General features: G+C 39.9%; 1 protein-coding gene across 1 annotated transcript in view; it reads right to left on the bottom strand.

Annotated features, from left to right (window-relative positions):
* Positions 1 to 17,259, bottom strand: part of CFAP20DC (CFAP20 domain containing) — a gene marked incomplete at its 5' end in the record, with an annotated part of 184,909 nt that overhangs the window by 9,466 nt on the left and 158,184 nt on the right. Inside the window, one exon of the mRNA XM_081319078.1 lies at positions 2,465 to 2,556. Coding sequence (XP_081175204.1) covers positions 2,465 to 2,556 — 92 coding nt within the window. The remainder of the gene's footprint in view (positions 1 to 2,464; positions 2,557 to 17,259) is intronic.

Below are 17,259 nucleotides of genomic sequence, written 5' to 3'. Positions count from 1 at the left end.
ACTGGTTTTGGTAGGTTGGACTATTTTTTCCCTTTGTGTAAAGACAGATGCAAAAAACGAGTTAAATAGTTCTGCTTTCTCCCTGTTGCTTGTCACCTTCTTGCCACTTTCACCCACTAATGGAGCAATCATTTCCTTTACTTTTTTGTTTTTTACATGCTGAAAGAAGCTTTTTTTGTTATTGTTGACTTTGGTCGCAAGCCTTACTTCATTTTGAGCCTTAGCTTTCCTCACTTCATCTTTGCAGGCTCGGGCTATTTGCTAATATTCTGACTTAGTTATGTACCCCTCTTTCCACTTTCTATACTTGTCCTTTTTATCTTTCAATTTGTCAGAGAGTTCTTTATGCAGCCACACTGGTTTCTTTTGAGAGCTGTTATTTTTCTTCTTCGTTGGTATTGTGCTAGACTGGGCTTTTATTATCTCACTTTTCAAAATTTCCCAAGCTTCTTGAGTTGTTTTCCCCTTGAGGATTCTCATCCATGGAATCCTTCCCAAGCCCTCTCTAAGTTTATTGAAATTAGCTGTCTTAAAGTTTAGGACTCTAGTTTGACTGTGTTCTATTGCTTGTGCTTCCATAATGTTAAATTCCAATATTGCATGATCACTTCCTCCCAAGGTTCCTGTGGCTTCAACACCTTCTATCATTTCATCTCTGTTAGTGAGAATTAGATCCAAAATGGCTAATGCCCTAGTTCCTTTTTCTACTTTTTGGGTAACAAAGTTGTCTGCTAGGTTTGTCAGGAATCTGTTTGATCTTCCACTTGGTGTTTGTCTCCCAGTTGATGTCAGGGTAGTTAAAGTCCCCCATTACTATTGTGATGTGCTTCCTACATATCTTAGTTAGCTGACTAGCAAAAAGTTCATCTATTTCCTCTGTTTGGTTGGGTGGCCTATAGTATACACCTAAGGCAATGTCATTTCCCCCCCTCCCCTTTTATATTGACCCAAATGCATTCAGGTTTACAGTTTTCATTATTGTTGTGCTCTATTTCTGTAGAGATGTAGTTATTCCTTATATAGAGGGCAACTCCACCTCTTTTATTTGGTCTGTTTCTTTAAAATAATTTAAATCCCTCTAGCTGTGTGTTCCATTTGTGGCTTCATCCCACCGTGTTTCCATAATGGCAACAATATCATATCTGCCCTCATTAACCTGAATTTCTAGTTCACCCTGTTTGCTGTTCATACTCTGTGTATTGGTGTATAGACATTTGAGTCCTTTATGTCTGACCCTGTGTTTACTTTCTACATAACCTGTGTGGTGCCTGAGTTCCCCTATTGTCTTACCACCTATTTGGTTAGTGCACTTTGTGTGGCACTCGCTAATAGAAGCTTGATTTTGCTTGACAGCAAGGTTGATATTCTTGTCCACACACACATCTATGTTACATGCATTGATAGCCCTATAATTTTTAGATTGGCGGGGACAGGGATTTTCTATATCAATTAACTCACTGCCCCTGCTGTTTAGTTTAAATATTCCTCCAGAAAATCTGTGAATTTATAGCTGAGTAACTCAGTCCCTTTCTTTGAAGGATGCGAACCATCTCTTTTGTACATTTTTTCATTGGACCAGCTACAGACATCGTGACTAATATATCCAAAGCCTTCCCCTTTACACCACTCCTTTAGCCACATACTGAATTGCGCTATACGCTGGCCTTTTCCATTTTGCTCCTTATACACTGGTAAAACCTCTGAAAAGGTAAGCCTACAGCTTATTCTGCTAAGTTCCTGCCCCAAGCTCGGGAAATCATTCTGCACAGAGAATACATCTTTTTGGGACAGTTCGTTAGTGCCAAGATGTACAATAGCCTCCACATCACAGTCCTTGCTGGCATTCTTGATTATTTTAGAAATATGCTTCTTGTCCCTACTGGCAGTAGCACCTGGAAGACACCTGACATCTTTGGAAACCTCTGTGTCCTTTCCCAGATTTACATCCCTTATAATTGAATCACCAACCAGAAGGTGGTTTCTCTTTTTGGATGCCTTTCTGTTCTTGCATGACTGGTGTGTAATACCAGATTCACACTTCTCTCTGTCAAAAACAAGTTTTTCATCTTTGACCACGATCCCCTGCTTATTTGAGTTATTATCACAGATACCTTTACCTGTCTCCTTAATGTCCCTATTAAGGTCAGCAAGGGCACTGTATCTGTTGTGCAGGGACACAGCAAAAGCTTTGTGTTTATGGTTCACAGCTGTCACCCTGCCAGATCCCACACTGCCCTTCTCCTGCAGAATCTTTGTGGTAGAGGGGGCTGATAGCATGGAGGCTCAATCTGGGTAATGAAATGTCTGCACAAAAATAGCCAAACTCAGAGAGCACCAAGGACTCCATTTTTATAGCATTTTTATACTATCTGACAAATGGAGGAGTTAATAGCATGTTGCTGCAGTTTTTAGTGTCCTTTTGCTCTCACTTCAATTTAGTGGCAATATTTCCACTCATTCTTACCTTGAGCACTTATGTTTGCTGAAGCTTTGTTATATTCTGCCACCTGTTGGCTAGGAGGAATGATAGGAGGGCTGAAGACTTGTAGCCAATCCCTGAAAAACACAATTTAAGCCATCATATTTCTAAGGAAACACAGTTTAGTTTGTGAATTATTCAATGCAAGTTGGCACAACATAACGGGTCCTTCTCTCCTTCTTCTCCCCATGACTTCTGTTTCTTCATGTTACTCTTTCCAACTTCATAGGTCTAAAAACATGATATACTATCAAAAAAGGAAAAAAACATATTAGTTTTCTTTAGAGGCTACATTCTTAGAACATGGCCCAAGTTATCCACTTTTTGTACCTTTTTCATCATGGGCAGGCAAGGGTAACCTGCTATAAATCTGCTTTATATTTGGCAGACTAGCAATTTATAATCCTATATTGTCTAATCCTATAAATTATATTGGTTACCCACACTGCATTACCTGTTGCAGTGTATGGTAGTATGGGCAATGTCTTAGGATGAGATGCATAAGTACACATTTATGAGACTTATGAGTACTCCATAAACATGTTCTTAGCAGGGCATATTTAAAAAAAGTCTGTAAACAAGTAAGATCTTTATGCATATGTGTACACATGAATTCAAATTAACACCAAGAATGATATATAAAAAGTGAAAAGTCTATACAACAATTCATACAATACAACACATATGGAAGGAATTACAATATGATGCGAAAGCATGTTAAAGTGATTTTCTATCATTTGTTTCTAACTCATTATGAAAAGGATGAGAAAAGTATGACAGAAACTAAGATACAATGATAGACCCTGAGTAAAAATGTGACAGTAAAGGTTCAGGTCTCAAAGGAGGAAACCCAACTGAGATGACCCAAACCTTGGTATTTCTGGAAGAATACTATCCGAAGTTGTGATAAACAAATCATTTGTCAAAAAACCATCAAACTGGAGCAGATTCAAATGAAAGCTAGCAAGCTCATCACGTCATTGGTCTCTTGCACCCGGAAGTGCCAAGAATAAGAATCAAGGTCACATAAATGTTATACGGTAAGACTGAACATTTGTACACACTAGAAGACTGAGAATAAAGAAGGAATTGTTTTATAACCAATAAAGAAAAACATAACCACAAACATGAGCTACCTTTATCTTGTAAAAATTTGCTCCTAGATATTTACTCCTCTCCTAGAGGAAAGCTGTGCTACCTGATGTCTAGGGGAGACATGATAGAAGTGTTCCAGTATTTGAGGGCCTGCCACAAAGAAGAGGGGATCAAATTATTCACCAAAGCACCAAGAGGGCAGGACAAGAAACAATGGTTGGAAACTGACCAAAGAGAGAAGCAACCTGGAATTAAGGAGAAACTTCCTAACAGTGAGGACAATTAGCTGGTGGAACAGCTTGCCTTCAGAAATCGTGAGTGCTCCATCACTGGAGGTTTTTAAGAAGAGACTAGACAGTCACTTATCTGAAATGGTATAGGTTTTCCTGTGTGAGCAGGGGGCTGGACTAGAAGACCTCCAAGGTTCTATTCTATTCTATTCTATTCTATTCTATTCTATTCTATTCTATTCTATTCTATTCTATTCTATTCTATTCTATTCTATTCTATTCTATTCTATTCTATTCTATTCTATTCTATTCTATTCTATTCCTATTCCATTCCATTCCATTCCATTCCATTCCATTCCATTCCATTCCATTCCATTCTTTGGAAAGGGTACAACCAGGCTCTTCTAACACCACTGGGATGCAACATAGCAGCTTTGATGTATAAGTGGAGTTTAAGCCCTATGGTTATTCACAGCAGAAAGAGATAAGAAAATATGGCACTCCTGCCTCCTCTAAAGGTGCCTGGTGATTGATTGGAACACACGCAAATACAAAAAACTTTAAAAGCAAAGGGAGAAGTAGTTTGATAACACTGCCACACTGAAGTTCTTAAGAAACCACCTAGGCCAGGGGTCAGCAACCTGAAACAGTGAAAGAGCCACTCGGAACTGGTTCCCTCACAAAAGGAAAAACTGGGAGCCGCAAAAAATGTGTGCACGTGCATGTACATGCGCGCATGCGCAGAACAGGGTTTGACTGAAGAGTGGATCCAAGGCGAGATATGCACCTACCCTGCATATTTGAATTGATTGGTCGAACTTTTTTAGTCCCGCTTTTTTTGGGGGACTGCACATGGCAGAGGACTGGGAGCCGCAGGGGACGGCTGAAAGAGCCGCATGCGGCTCCGGAGCCGTGGGTTGCAGACCTGTGACCTAGGCAACCAGAAACTGGGCCACGCAAACAAGCGAAGCCCCATCCGCGGGATGCAGGCAGCACATGAACCCACGCCCCCTCCAATCTGTGTAAAAACCTCTCTCCATGGAACTGGTGCCTCATAGGTTGTGGGCCGTTGCCTTAGACAAAAATGACTTTACCTCTGTTGGAGCTGTTCTGCCAGCTTAGGAGTTGCACCCTCGAGGGCTCCTACCACCACTGGGACCTTTTTGACCTCCACTTTCTACATCTTCTCTAATTCTTACTTCAGGCTCTAGTACTTCTCCACCTTCTCATACTTCTTCCTGATGTTGCTGTCACTTGGCACTGATTCGTCTATCACCATTGCTATATTCTGGTTCTTGTCTACAACCACAGTGTCTGGTTTACTGACCATTACCTACATGCCCATTTGGATCTGGAAGTCTCATAAGATCTTAGTTAATTTTCCATGATCTTCTGTGAAATCTCCCATCTGGACTTGGAAGGGCCTAGCCCTTACACTGTGTGGCTGATTCTACACACAATGCCAGCTACTTGGTTGTGCCATTTAGTGCATCTGTGGAGTCCTTGGCGTTCTCTGAGCATAGTTGTTTTCTTGCAGATTTCATTAGCAAAGTAGGTAGGATAATTGGTGTATGCTGTTCCCGCCTGAATCTTACACCCTGACATTATGTTTCGACTGTCTCTGAGGCCTCTTTGCATAGGCTGCACCTCAGGTTCTGTCTAGGGTGGTAGACCCCTGCTTCCATGGATCTGGTAACTATTCTTTGTTGCTATGATCAGTGCCCAGTGGTATCTTTTACCCCAGTCCTTTCCAGCCAACAATCCCAACAGATACTTCTTCCACATATAAATACCTCTGGAAATCAAGCACAATGGCAAAGCAACTAATCACTGAATAACTTGCTGTGTCATATATCCAATTCCTTATGAATCATTTTTTGCAATAGAAGTGCATTTATGTTCCATCTCTTCCATTACAAAAGGGAATGATTTATGCCTTAAATGAATGCTAATGGTGGTTTTATTCTTTATGTCAAAGTATCTGGATAAATGGCCCATCTTGTTCTCATTTGTTCTCATTTTCTAGAACCATTAAAAATACGTAACTATTAGATGAGGCTTGCCCTAAACAGCACATCTACTGTTGTGAAATGTGTAATTTCCTTTAGAGAGGATCGCCAGCTTCCATGGTGGTAGCACTCAGAAGCTAGAAACTATATGCGAGAATGGCATGGTGAGAACAGTAGCTCCTGACTAATAAGCTTAAAAGGAGAGAGGTAAATAATAAAAGTAGAATAATCTACTACAAGAGCAGGGGAAGCTCTGCAAGGATAAAGGAAGCCAAGCTATCTGGTAGAAGGAAATCCAAAGTCCACCCTAGAAGAAGATGACAGCAAACCACTTCTGTATCCTTCCTGAGATAACTATATTGGTATGGTTGAAGCATTTATGAATATCAGATGTTAAGCGGTCTGTAATGGGCCTGATATGGTATAAAGGGCATGTAGCTGCATGATGAAATGGCAAAGTTATTCAAAAAGATCCAACTAAATATATATTTCTGATATAACCATTATATATAAAAATTAACAGATGTCCCATGAGTATGTTACACAGAGTAATAATTAGAAAACACAGCAAATTTAATAGAAACTGAAATTAATATTAAATGCATGGTCAAGAAAAGACATAATGTTAATAATAATAATAATAATAATAATAATAATAATAATAATAATAATAATAATAATAATAATAATAATAATAATTTGGAAGGGACCTTGGAGGTCATCTAGTCCAACCCCCTGCTCAGGCAGGAAACCTTATACCATTTCAGGCAAATGGCTGTCCAGTCTCTTCTTAAAAACTTCCAGTGTTGGAGCATTCACCACTTCTGGAGGCAGGTTGTTCCACTGGTTAATTGTTCTAACTGTCAGGAAGTTTCTCCTTAGTTCTAGGCTGCTTATCTTCTTGACTAGTTTCCATCCATTGCTTTTTGTCCTGCTTTCAGGTGCTTTGGAGAATAGCTTGGCTCCCTCTTCTTTGTGGCAGCCCCTGAGATATTGGAACACTGCTATCATGTCCCCCCTCACCCTTCTCATTAAACTACACATACCCAATTCCAGCAACCGTTCCCTATATGTTTTAGCTTCCAGTCCCCCAATCATCTTTGTTGCTCTTCTCTGTACTCTTTCTAGAGTCTTGACATCTTTTTTACATCGTGGTGACCAAAACTGGATGCAGTATTCCAGGTGTGGCCTTACCAAGGCATTGTAAAGCGGTATTAGTACTTCACGTGATCTTGATTCTATTCCTCTGTTAATGCAGCCTAGCACTGTGTTGGCTTTTTTGGCAGCTGCAGCACACTGCTGGCTCATATTTAAGTGATTGTCCACTAGGACTCCGAGATCCCTCTCACAGTTACTACTATCGAGCAAGGTACCACCTATACTATACCTGTGCATTTGATTTTTCCTGCCTAAATGCAGAACCTTACTTTTTTCATAATTGAATTTCATTTTGTTAGATAGTGCCCAGTGTTCGAGTCTGTCCAGATCCTCCTGTATCTTAAGCCTAATAGGGGACCCCTAATAGGGGACTGGAATGCATAAATTAGAGCAGAGTTTCCCAATTATGGCAAATTGAAGAAGGTGAGTGGATTTCAACCACCAGAATTCCACAGCCAGCTTAGCCATTGCTGAGAATTCTGAGATTTAAAGTCCACTCACCTTCAGGTTGCCAAGATTGGGAAGCTCTGTTCTAATTTATGCATTCCAGTCCCCTATTATTAATGTTATGTCTTTTCTTGACAATGTATTTCTGGGTATATGGTCTTCAGCTCTCAGAATTCCACAGCCAGCATAGCCAATGTTGAGATTTCTGAGATTTGAAGTCCATATACCTGGAAATTGCCAAGATTGGGAACCCCTGAATTAGAGAAATGGACAAAAATAATACTGGAGATAGGTCAATTTTCTGAAAGGGTATTTTTAGTTCATTGGCAACATCCATCTCAAGAAACAAAGGAGACACTGTAGGAGGAGAGCCATGCTAGCCCATGGTGACCAAAAGTTATGCCTTTTAATAAAATTTGTTAGTTGGAAAAGGTATTAACAGATTCATTCTGTTTTTTAATCTGGATATTGGATGGGCAGCACCAGAATCACACTTACATAAGAAACAGAAGAAGGAAAAGTCCAGTTCAGTAATTCATAATCATTCACTGGGTCTAGGAGTAGATTCGGTATATTTAACATAGATTTAACTATAAGAAAAGATATGAGATATTGCAAAAACCAAAGTTGAAAAAAATATTACAATTCTATCATCTTAGCCAAAGTTGGTTGTAGATGGAAGATGAAAGACTTGAGCAATAAAAATGCATAATGATTGAATGCAACTTTACAGCCCCAAGCAAGGAAAGGCAAGTTAACTCAATTGTGAGTGTCAACAAATAGAAGAAAATAACAAGAAAAGGGAAATGATAAGATTTCTTTTATAACATCAGAGAATTTACAAAACTATTTATAACAAAGTAGAAAAACCTAAGAGTAAATATAGGCGAGATATAATAGAGGCAGATTAAGTTGAAGGTGAAAGGGCTATGGGCTTACAGAAATGCTTGCAAAATGTGTTTGCCTGTTTCTCTATGCATATCTATCTCTCTATAGATCTTATTCAATTAGAAAATGAGGAAGGACCAGAATAGAACCGCCAACACACATGAAACCCTTACAGAACTAAAGCTGCAGGAGAAGAGGCAGCTGAAGCACTAACAATTATGCCAACCAATACAGAAGATTGTGTGGTGTAGACTCACCTTTTCTCATGCCACTGTCATTCTGGTTTCTTACATGCCTATTGCAAAGCTCTCTGAAAAGTATTCCCTCAGTTTCTGCAATCCTGGGGTTCACAATTTACCACCCTAGGATGTCCAATTTTCTGAGGTGGCCTCCCAGCCTCCCTATTCCATCTCACTTATATTAAAAATGTTGTTTTAATTTTTTAAAAAGCTGGAACGCTGCAAAACAACGTATCTGTCTCCACCGCTGTTTGGATGTCCAAGAATATACCTCGGGGACCACCTGCTGCCGGCGTCGACTCCCCTCCGCCCCGTGCGTTCCCACAGAGAGGGCCTCCTCAGGGTGCCTCCAGTCAGAGAATGTCGACTGGTGGCCCCCAGGGGGAGGGCCTTCTCTGTGGGCGCTCCGGCTTTGTGGAATCAGCTGCCGGTTGAGCTCCGGATGGCACCGGATCTCCGCTCCTTCCGGCGCGGGTTAAAGACCCATTTATTTGAACAAGCTGGCCTGGCCTGATGGGGAATTACTTAGGGTTTTAATATTTATATATATATTTTATTGTTTTTATTGTGGGCAATAATTTAATTCTTTTTTAACTTTTGTACTTTTGTAGTTTTAAGATATGCCCTGTTCACCGCCCTGAGTCCTTCGGGAGAAGGGCGGTATAAAAATTTAATTAAATAAATAAATAAATAAATAAATAAATAAATAAATATTTGTTGGCTTGAAATGGGTCTTTGAACTTGCTTAGAAAATAAAAAGAAACAATGGGGGTCACCACCAAGAGCTTTCTGGAACTGCTCAAAAAATAACAAATCTAAACAAAGGCAATAACAAGCATCAAGTACGAGGGAGCACTAAAACAGTAATATCGTGATCAATTAATGCTTTAGTTCAGTTTATATTCTGCCATTTTGTGAATAGGGGATCCCCCATTCATACTTCTATTGGTGTCCACCAACTCTCAAGATTCCAGATGTGCCTCCAAGCACAAAAAAGCCAGAAAGGGTCTCTTCTACCATGTGACTGAGATAATGCTCCACTCCACAACTCACTGCCAGACCATGAATGAGATTGAAAATATGGCTACTTAGCAATGAGGGAAAAGCACATCTTGGGAATAAATCTGAAGGCAGGTTCGGGTTATTAGGAAGAGGAATTCCTCTCATGCTGAGTTCTCTTTTCCTCAAGGCTGAGGATGATGACAATTGATCAATAGTACTAAGTTAAATTGAATGGAGGGAGCGCAGCCCGGAGAGTGTTTTAAGAATTGTTAAAAATTGTTTTAATGGATGATGTGGGGTGGGAGAAGGGAGGAGGTTCTTGCCAATTCTCTTTGGCAGAAATTATTTGTTTATTTGTATTTATTTCTTAAATTTATATGCCGCTCAGCCTCACTATCCAAAGCGACTTCCATTCAGGGCCAATATGGTGGCTGCAAATTGCTTTGAAATAGATATTGACACCGGGATGTCGGAAACCAATACAAGAGATATTCCTTTTTTAAAAATAATAAAATCAAACTGCAGTCATATATTGTATAATTTCTCATATTCCCTTCTTTAAAACAAAATCCAAAATCTAAAACAGCTTCTGAGGCTACACTCTTTGATGTGTGTCCAATGTGAGCACCTTAACCTTCCCCCCCATCATTTCCCATATTCAGATTGGGTGCCTTTAAGCTTTTAAGATCCCAGGGGTGGAATATGAAGAGTAAAGCATGTGAGACAGGCGAAATAGAGGATGTAAAAAAAACATACCGAAGACTTAATGAATTTTCACCCAATCCTTCCCCATACATTTAAGTATTCAAAGGAAGATGATAACTTGGATTTTAGGCTTACCCCCCACCCCCAAAAATCTCCAATAATGTTAGCAGAATTTGGCTTAAACCTCTTGTCACCACCACAGGAATAAAGTAATCCAGCATCATTTTCATGACTGCACAGAGAAAATTACAAACACCATGGATAATGGCTCCTCTAGGAAATAGAGGAAGCGTTTTGCTCCAGTAACTAACACAATTTGTTGGGGAATCCTATAATTAAGAAGGGAATTTGGGTTGGCTAATCCATGATTCTTCATACTGCCTGCTTATTACCTTATTCAACCCAATCTACTTTTTGAAACCTGTATGCAAAAGGTTTTGAATAAATATTTGAAAAAATACTAATGCCAGATTCATGTGGCACTTCAGAGATTAACAAAGTTATGTCGCTAAATGTCAGCACTGGTTTGATGGCACACAATGGGCCAGTCAGTGTATTGTGGAATAAGGGAATTTAACTTCGCTGAGATGCAAGTAGAAATATATTTTGAAATGTTGTTGACAGAGAATTTCTACAGAGAATAAGAACTTAAAGCAAAATGCCAGTTGCCACTACTTTAATGTTAATATTTCTCAGTTGGTGGCACATATATGTGAACTTAGCTGATCTCAAAAGCTAAAAGACCTAGTTAGTGCCTGGCTAGAAAGCCACCAGGATATTCTAGGAGTTTAGGTTAGATTGAGTAGTTGAAAAATGCTCTAGAAGAAGGTAGCGGCAACTTTCAAGTGGTCATTAAGAAAACATGGATGTATTTTTGAAACCACGCAACTGTTATAAACACAAACCAGTTGCCAAGCATCCAAATTGCAATCATATGACTGTGTAGATGATATGACAGTTGTAACTTTGAGGACTGATTGTAAATCACTTTTCCTGAGGCCACTGTAACTTTGAACCATCGTTAAATGAACAATCGTAAGTCAGACTATCTAAATCAATCACTCCACTGAGCAGAAATGAGGCTGAGCTGACTGCAGAATATTACCCACCTTTTCTAAACTTATTTTTTTGCTTCTCATCTTCCATCACATTCTGTCAAAACTCAAGAAGAATAGCAATAGCAATGGCATTTAGACTTATATACCACTTCACAGTGCTTTACAGCCTTCTCTAAGCGGTTTACAAAGTTAGCATATTGCCCCCAACAATCTGGGTCCTCATTTTACCCACTTCAGAAGGATGGAAGGTTGAGTCAACCTTGAGCCGGTGAGAATCGAACTGCCGAACTGCTGGCAGTCAGCAGTCAGCAAAATTAGCTTGCAATACTGCATTCTAACCACTGTACCACCACGGCTCTTGAAATAAAATTAGAAGAACAAAAAACACAGTAAATCAGAGGTACAAAGAGAGGTGAGTCAGAAGCAACACTTCCCACTAGAGCAGGGGTGTCAAACTGCCAGCCCATGGGCCGGATGCGCCATCCAGAAGCCACGCCCATCCCATTGCCAGCAATGTCAAAATAGTCCCAATACGTCTCACAACATCACATGACATCGCGGGTTTGACATGTCTGCACTAGAGAAAGGGACAGATAGAGCACTATGGGCATGAGGGAAGCCAACCTACCTAGGAGAAAGAACTCCAAAACCAAACCCAGAAAAAAGCTAGATAACATTGATAGAAGAGAATATTTATAGCTCAGGGTTGAACTGTGGGGTCCTTGTTCCTCTCTGAGCTTGGTTGTTTCCTTGCAGACATTTATTACCTTACTAGGTAACATCTACCCCTAGCTGGGTAATGAAATATCTTCAAGAAAATCACCAAGCACAGAGAACACCAAGGACTCCAAAGCTATATATGCTACTTCTATACGATTGCCAAGAAAACATGAGCATATCCATGTATTCATATGGAATCAAGATCAACTTGAAAGAATGTGTCAGACCTGCCCCAAAACAAATCATTTAGGAAAGCAGACGCTCATCTCCAATTGATTGAAATGCAAAGGATTTTTACTAAAGATGTTGGTTGCAGGAAAGTGCGGTGGAAACTGAAATTCATGTCCACCAATACAAAGAGCCAAACCCAACGTTCCCCCCAATGTCCAGTCCATTGCCACCCAATCCATGATCACCGCTATGTTGTGGGAAACTCTGGGTTGTTTAGGCTGATGAAATTTCACACCCTGGGCATACAGCCTTGAAGATGCCCAGCATAACCGGTACAAACAGCTCTGGCTTTTTCACGTCAGCTCCCCCTCCCCATTTCCCACCATTAAATACACAGCTGTGGATTGCCCCAAATGCCTCCCCCCTCCCTTCCCCTTTGATGGCAGGATGCCAGCAAGGCGCCAAGCCTACGATGGAGATCCTGACAGAATGATTACACTTTTACATACGAATACCGTTCACATTGCCCCATCTGATACTGGTTGGTTGTGACAGAACTCAGCACCCAAAAGACAGCAGCTACCCATAGGCACTTTCCATGGGACAAAGATTTATAGAAGCTGTAGCTGAGAAAAACTTGTATAGATCAATAAGACTTATGGATAAGACCTCTGCTTAAAGCCCGGCCATGCAGAGTTACATCTATGGTTGACTGACAGTATGATCCTAGATGGTCCACTGGGTAGTATCAAAATAAAGCACATAAGTTGTTTGTCCTTTGAAAAATAGGATGCCTGAGCTGCTTTTAGAAAAGCTGTGCTGATTCAAGATAAGATTTGCTCTCCCATAAACAATCTTAGCATGCCTTGAGAAAATAAAACCTTATTTGGCTTGCATTTCTCTGTTGGCGCTTCTGCTGCTGATGCACGGGATGTTCAAACTTCCATACAGACAATCTGGGGTGAATCAAGGGACAAACACCTGCTCTTTGTCAACCAAGAAGGGGAAAGCAACTAATTTTCTGCTTCACTACATAACGCTGCTGATGTGGAAATGCCTCCTGTGTTGGAGTTCATTGTGGAATTTGGGGAAAAATATGTTTATGAAAAATCCAATAAGTTCCTTAAGAGCAAAAGATAAATGCAAACCATATCTTTCTCCTTCCCCCTATTACTGACACTCAGCTATTAGAACGAAGAATGCACGCACACAGAGATACAGAAGAAAACATTTCCATCTAGTATCCCCTGCAGTGATGGGTTTCAAAGTGCCAGTCAGTGTTACTCTAGGTCAGTGTTACTCAACCTTGGTAACTTGAAGGTGGGTGGATGCTGGCTGGGGAATCCTGGGAGTTGCAGTCCATCCCTCTTAAAGTCACCAAGGTTGAGAAACACTGACCTAGAGGTGAAACTAAGGGATCAATAATGAAAGGGATACTGCAGAGGAGATCAGTGTGATATAACTAGCCATTATATAAATACAATGAAATCCCAGTGAAGCTTTACCAGAATCTCTATGTAGCAGCCCAGATTACATGCTCCATAATCCAAATGATGGAAGAGCCTGAGTTAGAGAAAGTTCCATCAAGTCCCTTCTTGGGATGGGCCAACCAGATGATCTACAATCAAGGCAGGAAGTCACCCCTCTTCCCGTTTTTTGCTTCCCCCCAGCAGGTTTCAGTGAGATACCATCTCATCATCCCTCTTGATTTTAATCTAACTTCGTTTAAAGTTCCATCACTCCTGTACTGTAGGGGTGGGCAATCCAAGGCCCATTGGTTACATGCAGCTCCCGGGTTTATTCTGTGAGTCTCTAGAGCAGGGTTCCTCAACCTTGGCAACTTTAAGACTTGTGGACTTCAACTCCCAGAATTCCTCAGCCAGCTTTGCTTTGCTGAGGAATTCTGGGAGTTGAAGTCCACAAGTCTTAAAGTTGCCAAAGTTGAGGAACCCTGCTCTAGAGCATCTGCACATTATAGGTAGTCATTGATTACGACCACAATAGAGTCTGCCCATTATGGTTATAAGTCATAATGGTTGTAGAGAAACCCGATTTTGTGACTTCTTTGGAATAGTTGTTAAGCAAATCACCATGGTTGTTAAATGAATCCATGATCATTAAACTAACACTGTGGCATTAAGTGAACCAATCATTCAATATGGGCATGTTTTTGCCAAAAAATACAAGTAATTGCAAGGTGTTGGTAAGACCATCATAAAGTGTGGTCATGTGGCCATAGGATGCTGCAAACGGCCGTAAATGTGGCCATGTTGTGAAATTCTTAAAGCAGTTGGTCATAAATCAAGGACCTATTCTCTCCAAGAATAACAGTGATTTTCAGCAGCATAATTTTATTATTTTGCCACATGTCTAGCTTTAGATCAGGGGTGTCAAACTTGCGACATAGCGTGACTTTTTCCCCATTGCTGGCAATGGGGTGAGTGTGGTTTTGGCATGACGCATCTGGTCCACAGGCCGGTAGTTTGATACCCCTGCTTTAGATCATTTTCCCCAATAAAGAAATGAACAGGTATAATGGTATTGTTTGGTTTTAGGACTTACTGTGTGTTGAGAACAGATCACATTTATGTCCTATTTGTGCAAAAATATTGAAAATTCAAAAGGCTTCACAAATTTTTAAGCACCACTGCGCACCCACAGGGTATCAAAATGACAAGTGGTTTCCTGAAACCAGTGCTTTGTGCTTTCATGCTCTACTAAACTACTGGCATTTTCTATAATTGTACATTGTTTTTCCTCACAGAGAAAACCAAGTGGTCCACTTAAAGCATGGATAAGCAATCTGAAGCCTGAGGTGCATGTGGCCATTGGCCTAATTCCACCCAGTCTTCTGCCAATCATCAATTCAAATTCCTCTCAATAGCAAACTGACCAAGCCTGCCCTGAAAGGGAAGAAAAAGGGACAGGATGGTGATAGTGAACGTGTCAGAGGTAAAAAAAGAAATGCCAAAAAAGGCAGAGGAGGGGTGGGCCCATAAAACTTTATCTCTATTGATTCCAACCAAAACAAGACACTTCCCAAGAATATAACCCTTGCCATAACTCCCCCTCCCCCCTCCCAATACTACTTGAGAATATAGATAATCCTTGACTTACAACAGTTCATTTAATGAGCGTTTGAAGTTACAATGGCGCTGGAAAAAGTGATTTATGACCGCTTTTCACACAACCATTGTGGCATCCCCATGGTCACGTGATCAAAATTCAGTTGCTTGGCAACGGACTCATATTTATGATGGATGCAGTGCCCCAGGGTCATGGGATTGCTTTCTGCGACCTTCTGACAAACGAACTCAATGGGGAAGTCCGATTCGCTTAACAATCATGTTACTAACTTAATAACTGCAGTGATTCACTTAGCAACCATGGCAAGACAGGACGTAAAATGGGGCAAAATCCACAACAACTGTCTCACTTAGCAACAGAAATTTTGGGTTCAATTGCGTCCGTAAGTCGAGGACTACCTGTACTTATTTGAAAGCACACATACACTTTTAAGCAACCAAAGAAACAGGAATTTTTCCTATTGCAAGGAAAAGTTATTTATTTGTCTATTAAATTTGTATGTCACCCATCCAGTGGTGGGATTCAGCTGGTCCGCACCACTTCGGCAGAACCGGTAACTAATTTTTTGTTGCCCAGGCCCAGAATGGACTTCCGGAAGCGGCATCCACACAGAGAACCGTTTGTTCACATATTTGAATCCCACCACTGCACCCGTCTCACTACTGAAACAACTCTGGGTGGTTCCTTGTGGAAGAAAATATTTTCAGAAGCATATATTTTAGAAGTGGATGCTTTGCTAATAGAGTCAAGGACTACTTGAAAAATATTTTAACCAAGATGAGGATAGTTTAACTACACGATTGATGAATAATCAGCATATGTATCTTAAATTTATGGCAAAGTTTTGTCTGGAAATAGTTGTGCATCCTTGTCCCCAAAGGAAATGAGTCTGGGGTTCCCTCCCCTGGATAACTGATAGATTATAAATTCTCTTTCAATTTATTATACTTTCTTTTTCTCTAAAGTTGTTACCTTGATGAGAATTAAAGCAGCTCCAGAGAATAAGGTAGATCTGCAGAGTTTATGAATGAGGGATGCTATATAGATACTGAAAGTAATCATTATTCACTAAAACACTGGTGGAACAACTTATAATATGAGGTTAATATTCATAATCAAAACAGTAATGTCATATTGTACATTTAAATACAACTGTTCAGACATGATAAAGGCTTACAAAGCAGAGCATTTGATTGCATATTCTAAATATTATATATTAACACTGATTAGGAAGGCAACCTGTATTAATCAAAAGAGGTGACATAGCTGGTAAAAACAAGTAATTTTAAAGCAAATTTAACTATTTGATATTTGTTTTTTTCTTTAAAAAAATCAGTTTTTTATGTGTCTGCTAACAGCCTTTGTAGTGTTTGCAGAGCTATCTTTGCCATCTTACTTTCTGTAAATACAAGGATTAAGGATGCCATCCATTTCTTGGAAAAATCAATAGAAATGATATCAATATAGCTCAGTTACAGTTTTATTTCTCAGTTCAGCAAATTGTCAGAGGTATTAATTCTCCAGGATCTATAAAGAGCTATGCTGCTTGCATATCCTCTGTAATCAGTGCAAAAGAGGTTGCAATTTTATGTGTGTATTCCTTTGCATAACCAGCATTGCCCTTGTCACTGAGAAATCACTGATCATGAAAACAAAGTAAAATAAATATTAGTAAAAATAAATTCTATAGGTACACTGGAGCTCATCCACTTCCCTGGAGAAGGATATTGATGTTTAAACTTTGCATGTATTACCAATCTATATGTCTGAAATCTAATATTAGAAATGAATGGTGGAGAAAGATTCAGTGATATTAGTTCTCTGACAAGTTAAGCTATGAATAGAATTACAACTAACACATTATTGGGCAATGCTGTATATTTTTCCTATAAATAATCATGGGAAAAGTAAAGATGGATGACAGTGATGTCATGTGATTTCCTCGAAATCTGACTGAATAAGGCCTAATGA

Source organism: Vipera berus, assembly GCF_964194415.1.
Source record: "Vipera berus genome assembly, chromosome: 2".
In the NCBI taxonomy this organism is placed as follows: Eukaryota; Metazoa; Chordata; class Lepidosauria; order Squamata; family Viperidae; genus Vipera; species Vipera berus.
The sequence above is the reverse complement of the archived record's forward strand: the minus strand, read 5'-3'. Positions and strand labels throughout refer to the sequence as shown.